The 25,629-nt window shown below is 43.9% G+C and overlaps 1 protein-coding gene across 1 annotated transcript in view; it reads right to left on the reverse strand.

Annotated features, from left to right (window-relative positions):
- Positions 1-25,629, reverse strand: part of dnah1 (dynein, axonemal, heavy chain 1) — a 393,587-nt gene that overhangs the window by 278,454 nt on the left and 89,504 nt on the right. The window contains exons 16-19 of the mRNA XM_063068377.1: positions 21,664-21,746; positions 5,114-5,255; positions 1,362-1,517; positions 169-367 (exon numbers count right to left, since the gene is read on the reverse strand). Of these exons, the coding sequence (XP_062924447.1) occupies positions 169-367; positions 1,362-1,517; positions 5,114-5,255; positions 21,664-21,746 (580 nt within the window). The remainder of the gene's footprint in view (positions 1-168; positions 368-1,361; positions 1,518-5,113; positions 5,256-21,663; positions 21,747-25,629) is intronic.

Below are 25,629 nucleotides of genomic sequence, written 5' to 3' on the forward strand. Positions count from 1 at the left end.
GCTGGTTTGGCAACCCAGTTACGGGGTACATAACAATTGTATAATTCTATGATTGCAACAACAGAAATACTAACATTGAATAATAATTTATTTCTTAGAAAAAAGATTAAACACCTTTGAAATGATTAGAATAGGCTTCTTGGGATGAAAACCAAAACAACTATTTACCTGGAATGTCCTTGAAGTACTTGGTGCACCGATGCACTGTCTTGTAGGCATCAATTACATTCCGTTCTACTTGTTCTGCGTCAATGGTATTCAATGGATCACTCATCCAACTGTCATACCAACGTAACCAGTCAGATGTAGTTGTCCATAGATCCCTATACGGTTGGAATTCCTTGGACATTTTGTAAAGCCTGTCATACTGATATAGTAACAATGGTTAACACATGACTCTAGAAGCCAATGCCCGTTATATATTTCCTCCACAACGAACAAGATATTTATCTGCATTCATGGACCATTATTTATGAATGAACGTGGATGGTCAATTTCAGCAGGAGGACTGACTATACTCAATTAAATATTAAGATTGTTCAACCTTCCTGCTGACACTGACCACCCAGGCTCATTCATTAATACTAGCATATGAGTAAGACTTGCACAAGTTGCTACTTGGGAAGATCTGGGTCTGTACTATGTCTGTGGAGGTGGACAGCAGAGAAATATGGGACATGAATAACCACACTTTCCTCAGATTTGTTTTGACATTCACTAAGATCAATATATTTCAAATCTATCTAGTTGCCTTGGCTCCATGTTACTTAATAATCTGTCTCCTAAAATCTTATCAGTCACAGATTCAAAAATTATTTCCTGAACTTACCAAGAGAAAGGGTCCTGATATGTCAGACTGAAAATTTACAGCAATGTCCCCAATATCCTGTCCACCTCAGCCCTGCTACTCTATCTCTCCCCCAGGAAGCCCGTGCAAATTACTCCCTATTGCTGAAAAAGTCCTCTCACGCCAATGCCAGAGTTGTCACAGCAGAGAAGTCTCTCAGCATGGACGTATACAGAGAGTTCTTAGTTGAAACAAAAGGACAACCAGCAGCAAAAACAGCATGGTGGAAGTTGCATCATTGTACTAAGACATCAAAGCACCATTTTGGAACTTCCACATGGATATGTGGGTAATTCCCAACAGATATTGGCACTACCATTAAAGATTTTCCCTAGCATTTCTTGTAAATTTACTCTACTCCCTGCACTATGTTTATCGCTAAACTGTCATCAGCAAAGATCACTCCTGTGGTATCTGTATGAGTATATACAGTGAATAACTGAAGGCACAGAATAGATTACCGTTAGGTTTATACTCATTATTCCTGCCCCTGTATTTAGTTGAATGTACTAACATTGGTCACTGGCATCTCGAAGAGGCGTTCTCGACTGTTGTAGAGCTGTGCTTGGTTCTGTGATTCCATTAACTGTTTGTGGATCCGTCTGACTTCATTGGCGGTTTCATGTGCACGGCTCATGTCAGTATAAGCAGAAAATCCAGCTACAACAATCTGTAATATAGAAGTTACAGGTAGGAGTTAGCTACCCATGGAAACTCTGTGCCAGTGGTACAAATGCCATTAATGTTTGTGTGTCGGAATATCTATGAAATTTGATGCTCATATTGCTTAGTTACAAGTCTAATTTGCATTAAAAGTTAGAAAAATTCAGAATTTTATAGAGAAACTTGAGGATTAAAACTTTAGACATAGTAGACGGGAGCCAATTCAAACTAACAGGTGAAATGGTGATGCCTGAAAGTGTGAGGAAACATGCCACAGAGGGTTGGATAATCATAGATTTATAATGGGTTCAATGTTGGACAGCAGATGAGGCCCTCTGTTGGTCAGGGTTGGCCGTGGATATTGCGTCTGAGCTGTCTATGTGATATGCAAGCCAGTCAACAAGCCAGGGTAGTACGATGTGAGTTTGTAGAATGCCTACGAGATGGCTTTTTGGAGCAGTTTGTTGTTGAGCTACTAGGGGATCAGCTATCCTGGATTGGGTGTTATGTAATGAACCAGAGGTGCTTAGGGAGCTTAAGGTAAAAGAACCCTTATGAGGCCGTGATCACAACATGATAGAGTTCAACTTGAAATTTGATAGGGAGAAAGTGAAGTCTGACATAGCAGTATTTCAGGTGGAGCAAAAGAAACTACAGTGGTATAAGAGAGGAGCTGGCCAAAGCAAATTGGAAGGAGATGCTCGCAGGGATGACAGCAGAGCAGCAATGGTGTGTGTTTCTGAGAAAAATGAGGAAAGTACAGGATACACACATAAAAGTTGCTGGTGAACGCAGCAGGCCAGGCAGCATCTCTAGGAAGAGGTGCAGTCGACGTTTCAGGCCGAGACCCTTCGTCAGGACTAACCTTTCTTGTGTGTTGCTTGAATTTCCAGCATCTGCAGAATTCCTGTTGTTAAAGTACAGGATAGATGTATTCCAAAAACAAAGCAATACTCAGGCTGATAAGGGAAGTCAAAGCTAATGTGCACGCAAAAGAGAGTGCATACAAGAAAGCAAAATTTAGTGGGAAGACAGAGAATTGGGAAGCTTTTAAAAACCTACAGAGAGCAATTAAAAGAGCAATTAGGAGGGAAAAAATGGAAATTTGAAAGTAAGCTAGTACAATATCAAAGTGAATAGTAAAAGCTTTTTCAAGTTATGTAAAAAATAAAGATGAGAGTGGATATAGGACTGCGAGAAAATGACGCTGAAGAAATAATAATGGGGGACAAGGAGATGGCAGATGAACTAAATGAGATTTTTGCATCAGCCTTCATTGTGGAAGGCACCAGCAGTGTGCCAGATGTTTAAGGGTGTGAGGGAAGAGAACTGAATGCAGTTACTATTACAAGGGAGAAGGTGCTCAGAAAGCATTCATTTCAAGAGGTCCAGATTACAAGAGCAGGGATGTGATACTGATATGTGATATGGAAAGGATGTTTCCTATGGTGGAGGAGTCTAGGACAAGAGGGCACAGCCTCAGAATAGAGTGACGTCCATTTAAAACAGAGATGCGGAGAAATTTCTTTAGCCAGAGTGTGGTGAATCTGTGGAATTTATTACCACATGCAGCTGTGGAGGCCAGGTCTTTGGGTGTATTTAAGCCAGAACTTAATAGGTTCTTGATTGGACATAGCATCAAAGGTCACAGGGAGAAGGCCGGGGAGTGGGGCTGAAGAGGGAAGAAAAAAGGATCAGCCATGACTGAATGGTGGAGCAGACTAGATGGGCCAAATGGCCTAACTCTGCTCCTAAGTCTTATGACATGGAGAGTAAGCTGTTGCCCATGCAATAGACTCCCTCTCTCCACACAGCTGATGAATCCAAAGGAACGGCAGAGACTGATACAGTTTGACACCAGCAATGTAGCAAGAATTGCCAGTCAGCATCGAACTTAACATAGTTGGAATCTTAGGCCGTCCAGACTTTTCTTCGGGGTTTACTCCTAAAGCCTTCCCCATGAGTGAGTATAACTCCTGGATGAGCTGCCAGCCACGGCTGATGAGTTGCATCTGCCCAAAGCGATTGGTTTTAAGGCACTAGTAACCCAGTTTTGCCCCTTCTCCTGCCAGTAGAAACAATTCAGCCGGGCTTAGTTGCTTAGGCACATGTGAGGGCCTGGAGCTAGATCTGGTAGACAGAGGCTATTTGCAATGCATGATTTTAGGAGCATTTAATAGGTAGTGGGAGCTTATCCCGCCTAACATCCCCAGTATGACAACCTTAAGGAGACCAGATGAGAGCACGAAATAATCAAGCAGGGGATTTGGATAGACAGGTAGACAGGTGATATTAAAGAGGGAAATACATAAACTTTGTGTTGAAGAAGTTCGGCTGAGGATCATTTTGGACTCTTAAATCTTTTCCTCCAAACTTTATCATCAACATTTCATAAACCCTGTTATCTTAAATATGCCAAAATCCTTTCACTGCATCACAGGAAATCAAGGTCTAAATCCTGAAATTTCCAAGCTTAACTTAATACAACTTAAAATCTGCTTCATTGACCACATTTAGAAATATCCATTGTTTGGCATTGTCAGTTAAATCTTCAGTGAAGTACCTAGGGAAATTTCCTAATATTAAATGTATGTTGTTGCGATTGTAATTATAGCAATTTTCTTTGAACAGATAAAAATGAGGAGGATACCAGAATTTTATATGCTCATTCTAAAATGGAAAGAAGATTTAAAAATTCTAAAAAGTTCTCAAAACCCTTGGTAACTCTACCATCTGAAAAAAAGACTCATCAAATCTTTTATAAGGAGGTTTTACGAAGAATATTTGAAGGAAAATCACAAAACATTCCCTCAAATACACAAGACATGGGATCTTTTATCAAAACAAAGAAAAGTTAGAAATTAAACATGTTTTAAGTTACAGACAACACACATCAAAGTTGCTGGTGAACGCAGCAGGCCAAGCAGCATCTATAGAAAGAGGCGCAGTCGACGTTTCAGGCCGAGACCCTTCGTCAGGACTGACGAAGGGTCTCGGCCTGAAACATCGACTGCGCCTCTTCCTATAGATGCTGCTTGGCCTGCTGCGTTCACCAGCAACTTTGATGTGTGTTGCTTGAATTTCCAGCATCTGCAGAATTCCTGTTGTTTTTGTTTAAGTTACAGAGTTGCATTCTCTTTTATTTTAGATTTCTAATAGCTGCTGTGTTTTATATTGCACAGTTCAACTGCTTTTTTTCATTTATCTTTTCCTTTCATTATATCTCTCTAGAAATATCAACTTTATTTAATAAGTCTTCACTACCCTCTCTTAGCCAAAACCACCAGATACTTGTGTCATTTACTCTTTCTTAGTCACTAGCCTAACACAAACGTTCCCTTTGATCTCTACGCCCTCTCTCTTTCTCTACAAATTAAAATATGTTTGATTTCAGTTTTAACTTTCCCTAGCTCTGATGGTAGGTCATCTAACTGATGTAATTACTTGACAAAATATATTTCCTTGGGTGGATGAGAGTTCTAATCAAAGCAGCAAAAGACATAAAATGATCAAATTTTTCCATGGAGCTCAACTTATATAAGACCAGTCTGAGTGTTCCAACATTCAGCTTTGATGGATCCTTACAGAAAATGAAAGACGTACCTGCAGTCCTTCAAGCTTCTCCTGCAAAGCACTTTGGTCTGATATTTGTATTTTTCGGAAATGTTCTTCCTCCTCAATATGTTGAGCTTTTATTACCTCCACCCGAGTAGTGATCATGTGGGGTGCAGCAATTGCAGCCCACCTACAAACAAAGAGGACTACCCTTCAGAATGAATGACATGGTGTAGAATATTTACACATATACAAAATGCAAAACAACTTTTCAGAAATAGATTAAATGCATCAATAATTTAATCCAACCAATCCATTAGCAGCTCAGTTTTTCAGAGTCAGCATCAGGTTTAATATCACTGACAAAAATCATAAAATTTGTTGCATTGCAATACATCAAAGGAGGGAGGAGAAGATGGCGACGAGACGCAGCACACGCGGCTGTTCTGAATAAATATCGTATGTGTAACTAGGGAGCCATACACAATCCGGATTTGATGGAGACAGCCGTGAGAAGCACGGAGGAACACCTGGAGTAACTTCTGAAATGCCTGCTTCGCTGCCGCTGCGCGATTGAGAATCTCCGGAGACGAAGGCCCCAAATCCTCGGCTTTGCCTATTGCCTGTTGCCGGGGCTGGGGTCGAAGCGCTCGGCAGAAATGGTGCTCGGTGCTGGAGAGCTGGTTGGAGGCTCGGAGTTTTCGGATGAACTCAGAGTCAGACTGCGGTCGGATGCTTCTAGTATGCCGCATCGGCAAGTTGGCGGCACTGGAGATTTACCGTCTGCGTGAGATGATGAGACTTTCGAGAGACTTTGAGACTTTTACCGTGTCATGGTCTGTTCTTATCAAATTATGGTATTGCTTTGCACTGTTGTAACTATATGTTATAATTATATGGTTTTTGTCAGTTTTTAAGTCGGTTTGTCATGTGTTTTCGTGATATTATTCTGGAAAAACATTGTATCATTTCTTAATGCATGCATTACTAAATGACAATGAAAGAGGACTGCGTGTCCTCATAATCTAATCTAATCGAATAATTTAAAAAACTATAAATTACAATAATACACACACACACACACACACGTGTATATATATATATATATATATATATATATATATATATATAAAATTAAATAAGTATTGCGAAAAGAGAGAAGTAAAATTAGTAAGGTTTATGGATTCATGGTCCATTCAGAAATCTAATGTCATGGCGGGAAGAAGTTGTTCCTAAAACATGGAGTGCGTGTTTTGGACTCCTGTATCTTCTCTCTGATGAGCATGTCCTGAGAGATCGGGGTCCTTAGTGATGAATGCTGAATTTTTGAGGCATTCCCTTTCGAAGATGTCCTTTATGCTGGGGAGGCTGGTGCCCATGATGGAGCTGGCTGAGTTTGCAAGTTTCTACAGCTTTTTCTGATCCTGTACAGTGACCCTTCCATTGATGCAACCAGTTAGAATGCTCTCCACAATGACATACCCAATCTCCTCAAACCCCTGATGAAATAGTCACTGTCATGCCTTCTTTGTAATTCTATCAATATGTTGGGCCCAGGATAGATCTTCAGAGATGTTGATAGCCAGGAACTTAAAACTGCTCACCCTTTCCACTGTTCATCCCTTGATGAGAGCTGGTCCCTCAACTTCCCATTCATGAAGTCCACAAAAAATTTTCTCCACGTATGCTGCCTGACCTGCTGACAGTGGTGTTTTATATCTCAAAGTTTCAGCCCTATTTTGTTTTTCTTCTGGTCTTATTCATCTTCTATTTGTCTCCTCCAGACAGAACAGCTACAATTAATCAGCCTATCAGCAGATACAGTAACATCACTATGTGTAACATTCAGTCTCTTTTGATCTACACCCTATCACAGAGTTTCCTTCTGTTCTCTCCATCTTTCCTTTACAACTTAAAATACATTTGATTTCTTACTTTTCCTCCTTTTGATGAAAGGTAATTGATCTGAAAGGCATGTGTTCCAGGGAAACTTGGCTTTGTCATTGATCTGAAATGTTTACAATGTTTCTACCCCCAAAGATGTTGCTTGATCTGTTGAGTATTTCCAGCATTTTCTGTTTTTATTTAATTTTGCCTCAGAACAGCTGCTGATTCACTGGAGTGAACAGCTGGGCTGAAAAGTGGCAGATGGAGTTCAATCAGAAAAGTATCAAGTGTTATACTTTGGAAAGTCAAACTTGATCGCAGTGTTCCCATCTGTACCTCACAAGCCTGATTGAATTCTTTGAGGAAGATGGAGTAATCAATGGGGTGTAGATGGATTTTGGAAAGGATAACCATAATTTACAATAGCAACACCATACATTTAATATGAGGAAATCTCCCTTGGTACTTTATTGAGGATTTAACAGACAAGGTAATAAAAGACAAATAGGGACATTTCTAAATGTGGTCAATGAAACTGATTTCATTGGTAGGCTCAGTCAGAAAATTAGGAGGTATGAGATCCAGGGAAACTTGGCTGTATTGATTCAGAATTGGCTTGCTACATAGAAGGTAGTGGTAGATTGAGTGTATTCTGCCTTGAGGCTGGTGACCAGTGGTGTTCTGCATGGATCTGTTCTGGAACCCCTGCTCTTCATGATTTTTATAAATGACTTGGGTGAGGAAGTGGAAGAGCTGGTTAGTAAATTTTCAGATCTCACAAAGGTTGGTGGTGTTATGGATACTATAGAAAGTTGCCGTAGGTTACAACAGGACATTGAGAGCATGCACAGCTGGGCTGAGAAGTGGCAAATAGAGTTCTATATGGAGAAGTATGGAGTGATATACTTTGAAAGATTGAATTTGATTGCAGAGTACAGGGTTAATGACAGGATTTTTAGCAGTGTGGAGGAACAGAGGAATCTTGGGTTCCATCTCCATTGATCCCTCAAAGCTGCTGCGTGGTTAAGGCGGTGTATGGAGTGTGGGCATCATTAGTTGGGGGATTGAGTTCAAGGGCTGCAAGGTAACGTTGTAGCTCTATAAAAATCTGGTTAGACCACACTTGGAGTATTGTGTTCAGTTCTGGTCACTTCATTATAGGAAGGATGTAGAAACTTTAGAGAGGGTACAGAGAAGATTTGCCAGGATTCTTCCTGGATTAGAGTTCAAGGTCAAGTTCAAGTTTATTTTCATCTGATACACATATATACAACCAAATGAAACAAGCCCTCAGCTCCTGACCAGGTATGTTGTCCAGCTCTGCAACTTTGTATGGACTTACCCTGGCTGAGGTCCTCCTCACTTCAGCTTTGGCCAGACAGGGTAGTTGTTCCTCATGGGAAGAGGGACTTTCCTTCAACGGTCATATCATGCATAGAAAGCATTCAGCTGATCAGAAAGGGAAGCATTGCTGTCGTTGACATGCAGGTTGGACTTGTAATCGGTTATGGTTTGTATACCTTGCCTCATGCGCAAAATGTCCTTGCTGTTACAAAAGCATCTGTGGATTTTCTGTGTGTACTCATGCTTTGCCTTCCTGATGGCTCTTGCTGACCTTAGTCATTCTGTCAAACAAGCTGAAGGCAGCATCCTGATCTCTAAGCACTGTGCTAATCTCTGCCATCAGCCATGGTTTCTGCTTTTCCCTGGCAGTGTCGTATTCAATCATGGTAATGTCTTCTATGTAGCCAGTCATCTATCCTGCATACTTATCAACGTTGATATGATAATCGTAGGTAGTCACCTCCCTGAATATGCTCCAGTTCATACTTTCGAAGCAGTCCTGCGGTGCTGAGGTGGCACCTTTTGGCCAGGTCCTGATCTCCCTGGGAACTGGTTTGACTCATTTAACCAGTGGTCTGATTGCAGGGAGTAGCAAAATGGATATGTAGTCTGGGAATCCGAGGTGGGACAGCGAATAGCTTTGTAGAGCCTACAAGAGAGCATGTTTTATAAAGAAAGGTTGAACAAGCTAGGGATTTTCTCTTTGAATAAAGGAGAATGAAAGGGGAATTAATAGAGGTGCATAGGATTAAAGAGGCATGGGTAAAGAGGACAGTTGGTGACTTTTTCCCCAGGGCAGAAAAGGCTAATATGAGAGGGCTTAATTTAAAGGTGATTGGAGGCAAGGATGGGAATGTCAGAGGAGGATTTTTTTAATACAGAATGGTGGGTGTGTGGAATGCCCTGCCAGGTGTAGTAGTTGAAACAGATACATTAGGGACATTTAAGAGACTCAGATAGGCACCAGTTGGGAAGAGTTAGAGTGATCTTGGACTAAGTCAAAAGGTTGGCACAACATTGTGCACTAAATTGTTTTATGTTCTGTCTTGGAAGGTGGTGAGCCATAAACACTTCCCACTCTTTTATCTGTAATTACCTAGAGCAGATGTCCCAAAAGTAACATGTTTCTGAAATATGGCTCCTGCTTGACAAGGCAGAAATGACTTGGAAAACTGATCTTCCCCATTCCCCCAGTAAAAACAAAATTGAGCATCATTGTAGGTTTCTTTCATAACCACTTGCTGCTAACCCCCCACTGCTGCTATTACCACAATGTCTCCTATCCCACCAGCGACCCAAACCAATAAAGATGCATACCAAGCCAAGAACATGCATATTTTGGTAAATCAGACCACCAGGCTGTGCTCCTTCACCCTGCATACAAACAAAAGCTGAAACAGGAGAATTTAGTTCCGAAATTAATACAGTGCTTGTCTGAGGAAACATGAGCTTCTACACGACTGCTTTGAGTCAGTGGACTAGTCCATGTTCAAATACTCAGCTGCCAGCCTAGAAGAAAATGTTAGCACCATCATCAACTTTATCAGCAAGTGTGTTGAGACTGTGTACCAAAGGGAACAATCCAAGTGTTCCCAGACTGGAAACCACGGATAAATTGGGAGATTCTTCACTACTGAAGTCTAGGAATGCAGCATTCAAATCAGGTGATTATGATCTGTACAAACAAGCAAGATACAACCTCCATAAAGCTATCAAGAATATCAAGAAACAATACCATTCCAAAACAGAGTCTCAGACCAGCTATCAGTTGTGGCAGGATTTGCATGCTACAAAACAAAATTAGCATCACCAACAACAGAACATCCCTTCCTGATGAACTTAATGCAATCTATGCTCATTTTAAACAGAAAGGGATTGGTATGTCACCATCCACCCTGACAGCCTCCAACCCACCATCATCACTGCAGTCATAAGATCATTCTTCTAGAGAGTGAACCAGCAGAAAGCATCAGGCCAGGATGGGGACTGGCTGTTTCCTTAGATCCTGCGTGGATCAGCTTGTAGGGGTATTTTCAGACATTTTTTAATCTTTTCCTGTTTTAATCTGAGGTTCCTACCTGCTTTAAGAAGACCATTCTCATCTCGATAAAGAGTAACTACTGCCCAATAACTCTGACATCTACCATCATGAAGTGCTTCAAGTGGCTGTCATGGAACACATTAATTCCAGCCTTCTAGACAAACCCGGCTCACTGCAATTCATCTTCCACTGAAACAGGTCTATGGCAGGCACCATCTTCCTGGCCTTACACTCACCTCTGGAGCGTCTGGGTAGTAAAGACACCTACATTCAAATATTGTTTACTGACTACAGCTCCACGTTCAATAGTTTACTACTCATCACCAAACATTGAGAACTGAGAGTCAACGCCTCCCTCTGCAACTGGATCCTTGATGTTCTGACCAATAGACCACAATCAGGAAGGATAGGCAGCAACACCTCTCCCACCAGTATTTTAAACACTAGTGTTCCACAGGTTGCATCCTCAGCCCTGCTCTTCTCCCTGCACGCTCACGACTGCATGGCCAGAGTCCGTTCTATTCACAAGTTTGTAGATGATACCACAGTAGTGGGCCATATCTCAAATAAAGATGATTTGGAGTCCAAGAAGGAGATAGAGAACCTAGTAACATGGTGTCATGACAACCACCTTTCACTCAATGTCAGCAAAACAAAAGAACTATAGGAAGAGGTACAGTCGACGTTTCGGGCCGAGACCCTTCGTCAGGACTAACTGAAGGAAGAGCTAGTAAGAGATTTGAAAGTGGGAGGGGGAGGGGGAGATCCGAAATGATAGGAGAAGACAGGAAGGGGAGGGATGGAGCCAAGAGCTGGACAGGTGATTGGCAAAAGGGATATGAGAGGATCATGAGACAGGAGGCCCAGGGAGAAAGACAAGGTTGTGGGGGGGGGGAAGCCCAGAGGATGGGCAAGAGGTATAGTGAGAGGGACAGAGGGAGAAAAGGGAGAGAGAGAGAAAAAAAATACACAGACACACACATATATATATATATATAATAATAAATAAATAACGGATGGGGTACGAAGGGGAGGTGGGGCATTAACGTAAGTTAGAGAAGTCAATGTTCATGCCATCAGGTTGGAGGCTACCCAAACGGAATATAAAGTGTTGTTCCTCCACCCACACCTTACATTCTGTCTGGGTAGCTTCCAATCTGATGGCATGAACATTCACTTTTAATGCCCACCTCCCCTTCGTACCCCATCCGTTATTTATTTATTATTTATATGTGCATTGGCAAGGTTGGCTGCTATGTGAAGAATTGTCTGGAACTCACTGTAACTGAGCCCAGACTCCTTCCCAAGACTCTGGAGTGCTCTCTTTACAATGCGTACAGCGCCTTCTGCAGCACCATTCCTGTGTGGAGAATCAGGCGGATGGATTTTCCATATCCACTCTGTTCCATTTTTAGCCGCGGTCTCCTGCAGGGCTGCTTCGTTCAGGCCATCCAAGAATCTGTACAGCTCCTCCAAGACTGGTTTTGCTCCAATGAAATTGGTGCCTGGATCTGACCAGATCTTTCTTGGATGTCCCCTGATTGCTGTGAACCTTTGATAGGCCATCAGGAATCCTTCGGTTGATAGGGTGTTTACCAACTCTTTGTGGATGGCTCTGCTGGCCATGCAGCAAAAGACCACTCCCCAGACTTTCAGTGTTACTCTTTTCTTGATGTCATCTTTTATTTGGTAGGGTCCGAAGAGGTCCACCGTTGTGAACTGGAATGGTGTAGCAGGTTCAGTTCTTTCTGGCTGCAAGTCACCCATTACATGTTGACATTTCCTTGCTTTTGCCTTCCTGCAGAGCATGCAGCCATCGACAACTTTTTGGGCAATTTTCCTTCCCCTTATGCCTTTCTTCTCATCTTGAGCAAGGTTCCGGCCACTCCGTCATGACTTTCATTGTGGGCCTCTCGACTTAAGAGTGTGGATACCCAGGCATCATAGGGCAAGATGGGGACACCAACTTGATCTTCTTTGAAGATTAGCACTCGGCCACCGTAAACCAACAGCCCAGAGTCTTGGTTTTTGTAGTCTACCAGCCTGTCTGTAGTGGTGCTTGGGAAGGTTGTGCCCTCTTGTGCTGCTAGAAAAATGTGTCTTAGAGCATCTTTTCATTCCCTTACTGAGATGACTCCTGCCAAAGAAACTGCCTTCCACTTTGGACTGTCCAGGGCTTGATTTTGTCCAATGAACTTTTTTTGCAGATCCCTGCAACTGTTTTGACTAGTTGAGTAGAACACTGAACCGCTTGATGTCCACAAGGCTTCGGATGGCTGACGCTGCAGGCGGTCTCCATTGTTCTGTTTTGACCTGGTACTGTTTTTGTGCTGGCTCTTGTTTCTTTGCCTTGGCCCTTGTCAAAGCAGCAACAAATGCCTTCTTTTGCAACTTCTTGATGCTTTCCCTGGCAGTGGCTGCTATTCCTTTGGCTGATTTCATCGGCCATTCATTTACTGGCAAATTCAAAAACTTTGGCTCATTTTGCCACTCTGAGTCTTCATCCAGGTCTTGAGGGCTGGCTCCTCTGGTGATTACATCAGCAATATTTTGCGGACCAGGAATCCACCGCCAGTCCTGGATCCCTGTGCTGTTTTGAATCTCTCCGATCCTATTTGCAAAGAATGTTTGATAGCCATAGCTTTGTTGCTGTACTGCACCAAGGATTGTTTGGCTATCAACGAAATGGTACCACCTCCCAACTTGGATTCGGCTATGCAGCTCAAAGTACTTTCTCAGGCGTGAGGCAAACACTGCTCCACACATCTCTGCTTTGACAGCATCACCTTTGTGATCTAAGGGAGTTAATTTGGCTTTAGATTCCACCAGCCTGACGATTGAGCCCTGGTCCGATGTCCACCTTAGATACATCACTGCTCCATCGGCGTGCTCGCTTCCATCAGAGAACGTGATTGCCCAGGGTTCCTCAGTGAAGCATGGGGGAGTCAGTGCCCTGGTGAACTTTACCTTGCCAAAGTTGAACGTTCTCCTCAAAGAGCTTAATTGCATCCTCCCTGAGGCCATCTGAGAGTGCTATGTCCCATGTGTCTTTGACTGGACACCTTTCACCCTTTGCCTCTTGGAATGCCCTTCGTACCAGAATAGCTCCCTTCTGCTTAGCAGGAGTTACCAGGTCAACTGGGTCATACATCCCCGATACTTGGCTGAGCAGTTCTCTTCGTGTCAGGGTGTTTGGCGTCTGGTCTCTGATTTGCTCTTGTCGAAAGCCTTGGCCGAGTCTCATTTTTTTCTTTCTCTTCAAGAAATTGATTGCAATCATGACATGGAGCTTGTCCTCTTTTACTACATAGCCCAGGCCAAGTGCCTTGTTGTCATCATCGAACATTTGGTTTGGCAAGACCATGGTTTCTGCCTTGGACTTCTCTGGCTTGTCATTGTACTCTTTCCTCCCACTTTGCCCAGAAAAGACCCAAGGCTTGAGCTCGAAATCTCTGGCCTTCAGGATCTGCTCCACATTTGCTGTGATGGATTTCAGCTGGTCAAGGTTGTTGTGGGATGTGAGAATGTCATCAACGTAGCTGTCATGTTGGAGCACTTACCGCTCCTCTTTGAGGTGGGTGAAAGGAGGGAGGTTAGCAGTTTCACGCATTGCTAGCTGCGCAAAGCACCCTGCTGGTTTATCTCCGATGTTCACTTGTGTGATTGCATATCCCTCAGCTCCTCGTCCTCGGAGTCTCGCCAGAGGAATCTATGCAGGTGCACTTCTCGGTCTTCCAACCAAACCGAATTGTACATCTTTTTTATGTCACCCAGAGCAGTGTATACTCCACTCCTGAATCTGAGTAGGACGGTGCGAATCTGGTTGAGGACATCTGGACCTTTCATTGGCAGGTCATTCAAGCTCACGCCTCTGAACTTTTGGCTGCTGTTCCACACGAGTCTCACTGGGGTCGTGACAGAGTGCGGGTTCGGAGCAATAAGATGACTCACGTACCAGACTGGCCTGTTCCAGTTGATGACCATGTCTTTGGACAATTTCATTGCAGCACTTCGATCGACCATGTCATGAACTTGAGCAGTGTAGGCGGCTTTCCACTTGGGTTCTTTGGCTAGCTGCTTTTCCGTCCTGAGAAATGTAGCCTCGACTGTTCTTTTATTGTTTGGCAAGGAAGCTGGATCTTCTAACCAAGGATATCTGGCGTGCCAATGTGGTTCCTTGCTGTGATGGTCACCTGTGACATAGGTGAGGCCTCTTCTTACAACTTCAAGTTCCCTCTCCTCAGCAAGGGTCACTCCTTTGCTGCCCGGCTGGCAGTTTCCACAGCGGCAACTCCGGCATTCTGGCTCGCATGCTGCGCCAATACTATCCTACTTCCACCACTCAAGGAAGTCCCGGTTGGTGCCTGAAGTACCTGACTCCTACAGCTTGATGCCATCCTGTTTGTTTGGTGGAAGTTGCTCTGGGACTCTGCTGGTGAGCTCCTTGTACTTTACAGCAGCCACTCTATTTGACCTTGCAAAATGTGTCTTGGACATGTGGGCAACACAGACAGCTCCTCAAGGAGGATGTGCTCCTCCAACCGTCTTCCCCAGTGGTCCGTCCCACCTACCACCCCACCAAACTCCGTGTCCAACATTTAATTCTCTGTAACTTCCACCATCTCCAACAGGATCCCACCACCAAGCACATCTTTCCCTCCCCCCCCCCCGACTTTCTGCTTTCTTCAGGAATTGCTCCCGACGCGACACCCTTGTCCATTCATCCCCCCCCATCCCTCCCCACTAATCTCCCTCCCGGCACTTATCCTTGTAAGCGGAACAAGTGCTACACATGTCCTTACACTTCCTCCCTTACCACCATTCAGGGCCCCAGACAGTCCTTCCAGATGAGGCAACACTTCACCTGTGAGTCAGCTGGGGTGATATATTGTGTCCGGTGCTCCCAGTGTGGCCTTCTATATATTGGTGAGACCCGACGCAGACTGGGAGACCGTTTCGCTGAACACCTACGCTCTGTCCGCCAGAGAAATCAGAATCTCCCAGTGGCCACACATTTTAATTCCACATCCCATTCCCATTCTGATATGTCTATGCATGGCCTCCTCTACTACCAAGATGAAGCCACACTCAGGTTGGAGGAACAACACCTTATATTCCGTCTGGGTCACCTGATTTCTCTAACTTACATTAATGCCCCTCCTCCCCTTCTTGCCCCACCCCTAATTTATTTATTTATTATTTCTTTTTTCTCTCTTTCCCTCTCACAGTAACTCCTTGCTTGTTCTCCATCTTCCTCTGGTGCTTCCCTCCACCTTTCTTTCTTCCAAGGCCTTCCATCCTATGAAACTCCCTCTTCTCCAGCCTTGTATCCCTTTTGCCAATCAACTTCCCAGCTGTTGGCTTCATCCCTCCCCCTCCTGTCTTCTCCTATCATTTCGGGTCTCCCCCTCCCCCTCCCAAATCTCTTACTAACTCTTTTTTCCGTTAGTCCTGACTAAGAGTCTCAACTCGAAACGTCGACTGTACTTCCTATAGATGCTGCCTGGCCTGCTGTGTTCCACCACCAATTTGTGTGTGTTGCTTGAATTTCCAGCATCTGCAGATCTTCTCGTGTTTGTGTTTTGAAAAATCAATTATGTATATTGAATATATTTTTTAATGTGCAAAAACAGAAATACTCTATATTAAAGAAAGTGAGGTAGTGTCCAAAGATTCAATGTCCATTTAGGAATCGGATGGCAGAGGGGAAGAAGCTGTCCCTGAATTGCTGAGTGTGTGCCTTCAGGCTTCTGCATCTCCTACTTGATGGTAACAGTGAGAAAAAGGCATGCCCTGGGTGCTGGACGTCCTTAATAATGGACGCTGCCTTTCTGAGACACTGCTCCTTGAAGATGTCCTGGGTACTTTGTAGGCTGGTACCCAAGTTGGAACTGACTAGATTTACAACCTTCTGCAGCTTCTTTTGGTCCTGTGCAGTAGCCCCTCCATACCAGACAGTGATGCAGCCTGTCAGAATGCTCTCCACTGAAGAACTATAGAAGTTTTTGAATGTATTTGCTGACATGCCAAATCTCTTCAAACTCCTAATAAAATATAGCTGCTGTCTTGCGTTCTTTATGACTACATCGATATGTTGGGACCAGGTTAGATCCTCAGAGATCTTGACACCCAGGAACTTGAAGCTGCTCACTCTCTCCACTTCTGAACCCTCTATGAGGATTGGTATGTGTTCCCTCATCTTACCCTTTCTGAAGTCCATAATCAGCTCTTTCGTCTTACTGACATTGAGTGCTAGGTTGTTGCTGTGGCGCCATTCCACCTTTTGCGCCCTCTCTAAAACTTCCATATTCTTCATATAATTAGGATTCTGTTGTTTCTAGTGATTTTGTACAAGCACACTTAATTCCCTCTGAACATCAGCATCAGAAAGCAGGTGGCATAAATGAAAAGTGGGTGATAAAATCCAACCACAAAAATCTCATAATTAAAATTTGATCACTATATCTCTTTTTTTGCATTTGAAATCCTACCACTGGATCTTTCACCTTTATATAGAAGGATATATCAGCACAGAGTACCCCTGTGGCCATTCCCTTCAATAAGAAGTATACTGATTTGGAGAATATTGTTACAGGGGCAGGGGGAGGGAGAGGAAAAGACCCATTGGAGGGAAGCCGCAGCAACCGTGTCTCTGTCACTGTGGTTCAGAGGGAAAGCAATAAAAGGAGGGCAGTAGTGATAGCTGATTCCATAGTCAGAGGTACAGACAGGAGATTCTGTGAGAGGGACATCTGGATGGGATGTTGCCTCCCAAATGCCAGGTTCAGAGATATCTTGGATTGAATCCACAGGATTCTAAAAAGGGAGGGTGAACATCCACAAGTTGTGCTACATTTTGCGGGGAAAAAGGATGAGGTTCTGTAGAGAAAATATAAGAATATAAGCTTTCTACTCGAGAAAGCTGAAAGGCAGGACCTGAAAGTGTAGTGATCTTTGGATTGGTGCCTGTACTACACACTGCTGTGGGCCATAGTAGGATGCTTTGGCAGATGAATGTGTGGCTGACGAATTGGTGCAAGGGGCAGGGTTTCAAGTTTCTGGATCATTGGGATCTCTTCTGGGGAAGGTATGATTTGTATCAAAAGAACAAGTTACACCTGAACTCGAGGGGGACCAATATCCTTGTGGGCAGGTTTGCTAGAGCTGTTGGAGAGGGTATAAACTAATTTTACTGTGGGGAGGGAACACAATGATAGGGCAGAGGAAGATGGTATGCAAGTAGATATGGTGTGTACTGAGACTGTGAGGAAAGATAGGCAGATAATAGGGCAAAACTGCATCAGTGGGATGAGTTGAAGTGTGTCTTTAAACTAAGTAGTAGGTTCAATAGATTGGAAAAGTGAGGATAAAGTAAAAGGGAAGGAGTATGAGGGAGAGGTGATGAAAGTCTCCAGAGTAAATAAAAAAGACAATAAGTTTAGAAAGGGATAAGAATTTAACTTCCGGTAACCTGGGGACAAAATTGAAATAGGTGATGAATGCAGGACTGAAGGAACAATATTTGAATGCACACAGTATATGGGAGATGATTTTATAGCACAGTTAGAAATTGACAGGTATGACATTGTAGGAATCACTGAGCTGCTGCTGAAAGGAGATCATAGTTGTGAGCCAAACATCCAAGGATACACATTGTATTGAGAGGACAGGCAGGTAGGCAAAGGGGAGTGGGTTGGGTTGGCTCTGTTGGTAAAAAATGAAATCAAATCCTTAGAAAGAGGTGACATAGAGTTGGAAGATGTAGAATCCTTATGAGTAGAGTTAAGAAACTGCAAGGGTAAAATACTGTGATGGGAGTTGTATACAAGTATCTGAACAGTAGACAGGATGCGGGGTACAAGTTACAATCGGTGATAGAAAAGGCAAGTAAAAAGGTCCATGTTACGATAGTTATGGGGTACAGTATTTCAATATGTAGGTAGATTGGGAAAATTCAGTTGGTGCTGGATCCCAAGAGAAGGAATTTGTAGAATGCCTACAAGATGGCTTTTTAGAGCAGCTTGTGGATGAGCCCACTAGGGAAAAGGCAATTCTGGATTGGGTGCAATGAACCCGATTTGATGAGGGAGCTTAAGGTAAAGGAACCGTTAGGAGGCAGTGATCATAATATGATAGAATTATTCCACAGTTTGAGAGGGAGAAGCTAAAATTAGATGTATCTGTATTACAGAATTACAGAGGCATGAACAGGCCAAAGTTGATTGGAAGTGGATACTAGCAGGGACAACAGCGGAACAATGATTGGAGTTTCTAGGTGCAATTCGGAAGGTGCAAGATAGACACTACCCAGCAAACAAATATTCTGAAGGGAGAATGAATCATGTCTTGTTTGACAAAGATGGCATCAAAGCAAAAGGAAGGCAATAGGGCAAAAATTATTGGTAAGTTAGAGGACTGAGAAGCTTTTAAAAACCAAAATAAGGCAACTAAAAAAGCCAAAAAGAAAGAAAACATTAAATATGAAGGTGAGCTAGCCAATAACATAACAAAGGATACAGAAGTTTTTTCAGATACATTAAGAGTAAAAGAGACGACAGAGTGGATATTGGACTGCTGGAAAATTACTCTGAGAGATAGCAATGGGGACAAAGAAATAACGAACAAATTTATTAAGTATTCTGCGTCAAGTCTTCGCTGTGGAAGACACCAGCAGTATGCCTGAAATTAGAAAGTGCCAGAGCATAAGTGAGTGTAGTTGCTATTACTAAGGAGATTGTGGAGGCATTAGTAGTAATCTTTCAAGAATCATTAGATCTGGAGAGGCTGCAGAGGACTGGAAAATTGCAAATGTCACTACACTCTTCAGAAAGGGAGGGAGGAAAAAGATGGGAAATCATAGGCCAGTTAGCCTGATTTCACTGGTTGGTAAGATATTTTAGTCTATTATTAAGGATGAATTTTCAGGATACTTGGAGACACATGATAAAATAGTTTGAAGTCAGCATAGTTTCCTTATGGGGAAATCTTGCCTGGCAAATCTGTTGAAATTCTTTGAGGAAGTAACAGACAGAAGAGTGTGTACTTGGATTTTCATAAAGCCTTTGACAAGGGCCCACACATGAGGATGCTTAACAAAATTAGGGTCCATGGTATTACAGGAAAAATGCTGGCATGGATAAAAGATTGGCTGACTAGCAGGAGGTATGGGAAAAAAGGGGCCCTTTCTAGTTGACTGGTGGTAACTAGCAGTGTTCTACATAGGTTGGTGTTGGGTCCGCTTCTTTTCACATTATATATCAATGATTTTGATTATAGAATTAATGGCTTTGTAGTCAAGTTTGCAGACAAAACAATGATAGGTGGCAGCAGGTAGTGTTGTGGAAGCAGAGAGTCTGAAGTACTTAAATAGATTAAAAGTATGGACAAAGAATAGACAGATGGAATATAGTGGAGGAAAGTGGAGGACATACACATTGCTAGAAGGAATAAAGGTTTAGACTGTTTTCTAAACAACACGCACACAAAGCGCTGGTGGAACTCAGCAGGACAGGCAAAAGTATGGGAAAGAGAAAACATTCGACATTTCAGGGCTAGACCCTTTATCAGGGTCTTCACCTTCTTACTCTGACATCTTATCTTTTCTCTCCAGTCCTGGTGAAGGGTCTCAACATAGATGTTGCCTGGCTGCTGAGTTCCTCCAGCATTTTGTGTGTGTTGCTTAGATTTTCAGCATCTGAAGATTTTCTTGTTTGTGGTTAGACTATTTACTTAAATGGGGAGAAAAGTCATAAATAAGAGTTGCAGAGGGTCTTGTGTGTCCTCGTGCAGGATTACCTGAACGTCAACTTGCAATCTGAGTCAGTGATGAGGAAGGCAAATGTAATGTTAGCATTCAGTTCGAGAGGATCAGAATATAAAAGGATATAATGCTGAGGTTTTATAAGGCATTGGTCAGACTGCACTTGGGACTATTGTGAGCAGTTTTGGACCCCATATCTAAGAAAGGATATACTGGGATTGGAGAGAGTCCAGAGGAGATTTTTTATTAGCTTATTTATGGTAACATTTTGGCTAATGTGCTGTGTTTGAAATATGTTTTGTGGATGCACCATGGTCCGAAGGAATACTGTTTCATTTGGTTGTACATATGTATAGTCAGATGATAATGAACTTGAACTTGAATGTGAGGTTCATAAGAATGATCCCAGGAACGTACCGGTTAATATTTGAGAAGTGTCTAATGACCTTAGGCCTATACTTGCTGAAGTTTAGAAGAATGGGGGAGGGGTGGTGGTGGGATCTCATTGAAACATATCAAGTATTGAAAGTTCTAGATAGAGCGGACATGGAGCAGATGTTTCCTCTGGTGAGGGAGTTTAGGACCAGAAGGGCACAGCTTCAGAATACAAGGACGTCCCTTTAGGACGGAGATGAGGAGGAATTGCTTTAGCGAGGTGTTGGTGAGACAGTGAAATTCATTGCCACAGATGGCTACGGTGGCCAAGTCACTGGGTATATTTAAAGTGGAGGTTGATAGGTTCTTGAGTAGTAAGGGCATCAAAGTTTAAGGGGAGAAACGAGAGAATGGGGTCCAGAGGGATAATAAATCAGCCATGATGGAATAGCAAACTCGATGGGCTGAATTGCCTAACTTTGCTCCAATATCTTATATACCTTTTTGTGTGATTTTCAGTCCACAGCAAGCATGTGTAAGTCTTTCCAGCTTAATCAAGGCACTCAACAAGTGCTGAATTGTTTGTCAGTCTTTGTTTGTGTGCACCTTTTTATTGATTCTATTGTTCTTATTTGTAGTTATTGTGAATGGCCACAAGAAAATGTATCTCAGGATAGTATATGGTGAGATACATGTACCGTACTTCGAGAATAGATTTACTTTGAACTTTGAAATAGCTATAATGATGTGTATTTTTACAGCACAGTTGGCTGTTCTTCATCCTGATGCTTCATGACAACAGCCTTTTCAACACAACCCAGCAATAAGTAGCAGACTCCTGTCACCTAAACAGGTTAATATGCTTGGATTTTGAATTTAGATGTATCTGTGCACCATCCAACACTGGCAGCTGTCAGATCATACACGGGATCAACAATCAAATCATGTTTTTCTTTAAAATATAACAATTGTCTCCCACACTTCATTGTCATTACCCTCTGTAATGCTTTCAGAGAGTGGGAGATGACCTTACTAAGACTGTGCGAAGGAGGAATAACTGTGGTATATTTTTTACTGGCATTGTTTGGTGAAATCCTACCATGTTGCTACTAGCAGGTGGGTGCGAATTTATTAAAGGACCAACTCCAAAAGATGTGGAGCTTTACATAATTTTAAACTTGTTATACTTACTTATCTGCAAAATCTTCATCTGTGAGATTGTACAGGAATTCGTCAAAAATATCATACTCAACCATGATTTTGTTCATTATTTCCTACAGTGGAACAATAAATAAAAATAATAAAATCATCATGTTACTTTCTGAAGCTTACAAAGAACAAAGTTAATTCCTTCACTTGGATAAACACATAAAATTAGCCCTCTGGTGGATAGGAATTAAGGTATTATGTTACTGTGTTACTAAATCAAACCACTGGAAGGTCCTAGGTTAAAGACTGGTCTTCTTTGAGTAAATTCTCTGCTAAGGTAGCATCATGAAGCTATAATCACCTTCATCTTTAAATCTGAATGAGAGGAACTGGACAGGGCCATTGTCACTGATTTTCCTTCTGGAAAATGTTCTTGTACTCAGGGAATAGGTATGCAGGGATAAACTCAAACTCTATTTTGAAATATGACAAAGGCTCTATAATTAAAAATACTTAACCATATAAAAGTCCAGGACAATAAATAAATAAAAGTGAATTTAAGGGATTTTGATAGATATTTTGACCAAGCTGCATTCCCTGAAATAATTTATTCTGGTGACGAACCTTTGAACAGAAATGTTAACTCTTTCTCTCTCCACAGAAGCTGTCTGAACCACTGAGTATTTCAAACACTTCCCATTTTTACCCCTTAAAATATGCTTTATGTTAATGAGAAAAATAATAAATTTGGCTTCCAATGAAAAGGCTTTGCATTGAACAATCTACAGTAAGTCAGGATCAGTATGGTTGATATTTGCCTCTATAATTAAATAGCCTGCCAACATTCAATCTCTGCAAATAGAAGGGGCTTCAGTGGAACAATACCAAGTTGGGATTGGACATGGTTGAACTGAAGAGAAAACAGAGAAGATTCACGAGAATATTGTTCAAATATTGTCCCCTTGTTCAAAAAAGGTAGTAGGGATAGTCCGGGTAATTATAGACCAGTGAGCCTTACATCCGTGGTGGGAAAGCTGTTGGAAAAGATTCTTAGAGATAGGATCTATAGGCATTTAGAGAATCATGGTCTGATCAGGGACAGTCAGCATGGCTTTGTGAAGGGCAGATCGTGTCTAACAAGCCTGATTGAGTTCTTTGGGGAGCTGACCAGGCGTATAGATGAGGATAGTGCAGTGGATGTGATCTATATGGATTTTAGTAAGGCATTTGACAAAGTTCCACACCGTAGGCTTATTCAGAAAGTCAGAAGGCATGGGATCCAGAGAAATTTGGCCAGGTGGATTCAGAATTGGCTTGCCTGCAGAAGGCAGAGGGTCGTGATGGAGGAAGTACATTCAGATTGGAGGGTTGTGACTAATGGTGTCCCACAAGGATCTGTTCTGGGACTTCTACTTTTTGTGATTTTTATTAACGACCTGGATGTTGGGGTAGAAGGGTGGGTTGGCAAGTTTGCAGATGACACAAAGGTTGGTGGTGTTGTAGATAGTGTAGAGGATTGTCAAAGATTGCAGAGAGACATTGATAGGATGCAGAAGTGGGCTGAGAAGTGGCAGATGGAGTTCAACCCGGAGAAGTGTGAGGTGGTACACTTTGGAAGGACAAACTCCAAGGCAGAGTACAAAGTAAATGGCAGGATACTTGTTGTGTGGAGGAGCAGAGGGATCTGGGGGCACATGTCCACAGATCCCTGAAAGTTGCCTCACAAGTGGATAGGGTAGTTAAGAAAGCTTATGGGGTGTTGTGGTGACCCACTTTCTAGCGCACACGAACCGGCTCATGAAACAGCGCGCGGAGGCAGAGAGGCCGGCCCCAAAAAGGGCGCCAGGCCATCTTCACGAGCAGGGGGAAAAATCCCGTGTGCGGAAAGGGTCTGGGAATATGCATTCCCCAGAGCAGTCCCGCCCAGGGAGGGCGGGAACGGGAAGGCTTTAAAGCAGGCCGTGAAGTTTGAATAAAGCTCTTTCATCGCAACTCTAACTCACCGACTCCATGTGGTTATGTTAGCGCTGTGTGTAGCACACCGCTACAATTGGTGACCCTGACGGCCCAAACGATATTTGGACCAGAGATGACCGACACCGCATCTGTTCACGCAGTTTCGTTAAAACTGCCAAGCTTTTGGGCGCTGCGACCCCGTCTGTGGTTTGAACAAGCAGAAGCTCAATTCCACATTCGGCAGATAACCTCGGAGTCCACTTGCTACTACTACGTGCTGAGCTCACTCGACCAGGAGACAGCTGCACAAGTTGAGGAGTTTATACAGTCGCCCCCAGAGGACGGAAAATACACAGCATTCAAAGCCCTGCTCATAAGGACTTTCGGACTCTCACGGCGCGAACGAGCACGCCGCTTAATGCACCTGGATGGTTTGGGAGACAGGCCGCCGTCAGCATTAATGAACGAGATGCTGGCCCTGGCTGAAGGACACAAACCCTGCCTCATGTTTGAGCAGGCGTTCCTAGAGCAACTGCCCGAGGACATATGCCTGCTGCTGCTGTCCGACGCAGATTTCAGCAACCCCCGGGAGGTGGCGGCCCGGGCAAATGTGCTGTGGAATGCCAGGGAAGTGAGAGGGGCGCCCGTCGCACAGATCACCAAGTCGCGTGCCCAACAGCAGACCAGACCAGGCCTGGCAGCAGAGCCTACAAAACCCGGCGAAGGGAGTGAGGAGCCCAACGAACAATGGTGCTTCTACCACCAGCGGTGGGGCACACAGGCCCGCCGCTGTAGACCATCCAGCAAATTCCCGGGAAAGACCAGGGCCAGCCGCTGCTGATGGCTACGGCAGCTGGCCATCAGGACAGCCTCCTATATGTCTGGGACAAGCAGTCGGGACGCCGCTTTTTGGTCGACACCGGAGCGGAGATCAGCGTCTTACCTCCAACGAGTTACGACACCCACAACAGAGAACCAGGACCCACCCTGAGGGCCACAAATGGCAGCACAATACGAACCTACGGCACCCGCACGGTGCGGCTACAGTTCAGCTCCAGCGGGTTCACATGGGACTTCACACTGGCCGCCGTGGCCTAATCACTCCTGGGGGCAGATTTTCTGCGAGCCCACAGCCTGCTGGTCGACCTGCAAGGGAAGCGATTATTCCACGCAAGACTTTTCAAACGTTCTCCCTGAGTGAAGCAAAGTTGCCAGCCCCACACCTGGACTCCATCATGCTGTCCGACGACGAATTCACCGAGGTCCTGGCGGATTTCCCATCAGTACTGACACCGCAGTTCACGGCAGCCATACCCAGACACGGAGTACAGCACCACATCCCGACCCAGGGACCACCCCTCCACGCCCCTGCTTGAAGGCTTCCCCCAGACAAGCTCCGATTGGCGAAGGAGGAGTTCAAGAAGATGGACGAATTGGGGATCATACGACGGTCCAACAGCCCATGGGCCTCCCCCCTGCACATGGTGCCCAAGGCAACGGGGGGCTGGAGACCATGTGGTGACTACCGCAGACTGAACGAGGCTACAATGCCAGACCGCTACCCTGTGACGCACATTCGCAGCAAACCTACACGGCGCAAGGATCTTTTCCAAGGTAGACATCATCCAGGGATACCATGAAATCCCAGTACATCCAGACGACATCCCCAAAACAGCACTCATCACCCCGTTCGGACTTTTCAAATTCCTCCGAATGCCGTTTGGTCTAAAGAATGCCGCACAGACTTTCCAGCGGCTAATGGACGCGGTGGGACGTGACCTGGACTTTGCATTCATCTATTTGGACGACATCCTCATAGCCAGCAGTAGTCATCAGGAGCATCTGTCCCACCTCCGCCAGCTCTACTCCCGCCTGAGCGAATTCGGCTTTACAATCAACCCAGCCAAATGCCAGTTCGGATGCGACACCATCGACTTCCCGGGCCAAAGAATTACTAAAGACGGGGCAACCCCGGTGCCTGCCAAGGTAGACGCGGTCCGTCACTTCCCCCGACCCAACACAACCAAAGGTGTGCAGGAATTCGTGGGTATG

Source organism: Mobula hypostoma, chromosome 15 (assembly GCF_963921235.1).
Source record: "Mobula hypostoma chromosome 15, sMobHyp1.1, whole genome shotgun sequence".
NCBI lineage: Eukaryota > Metazoa > Chordata > Chondrichthyes > Myliobatiformes > Myliobatidae > Mobula > Mobula hypostoma.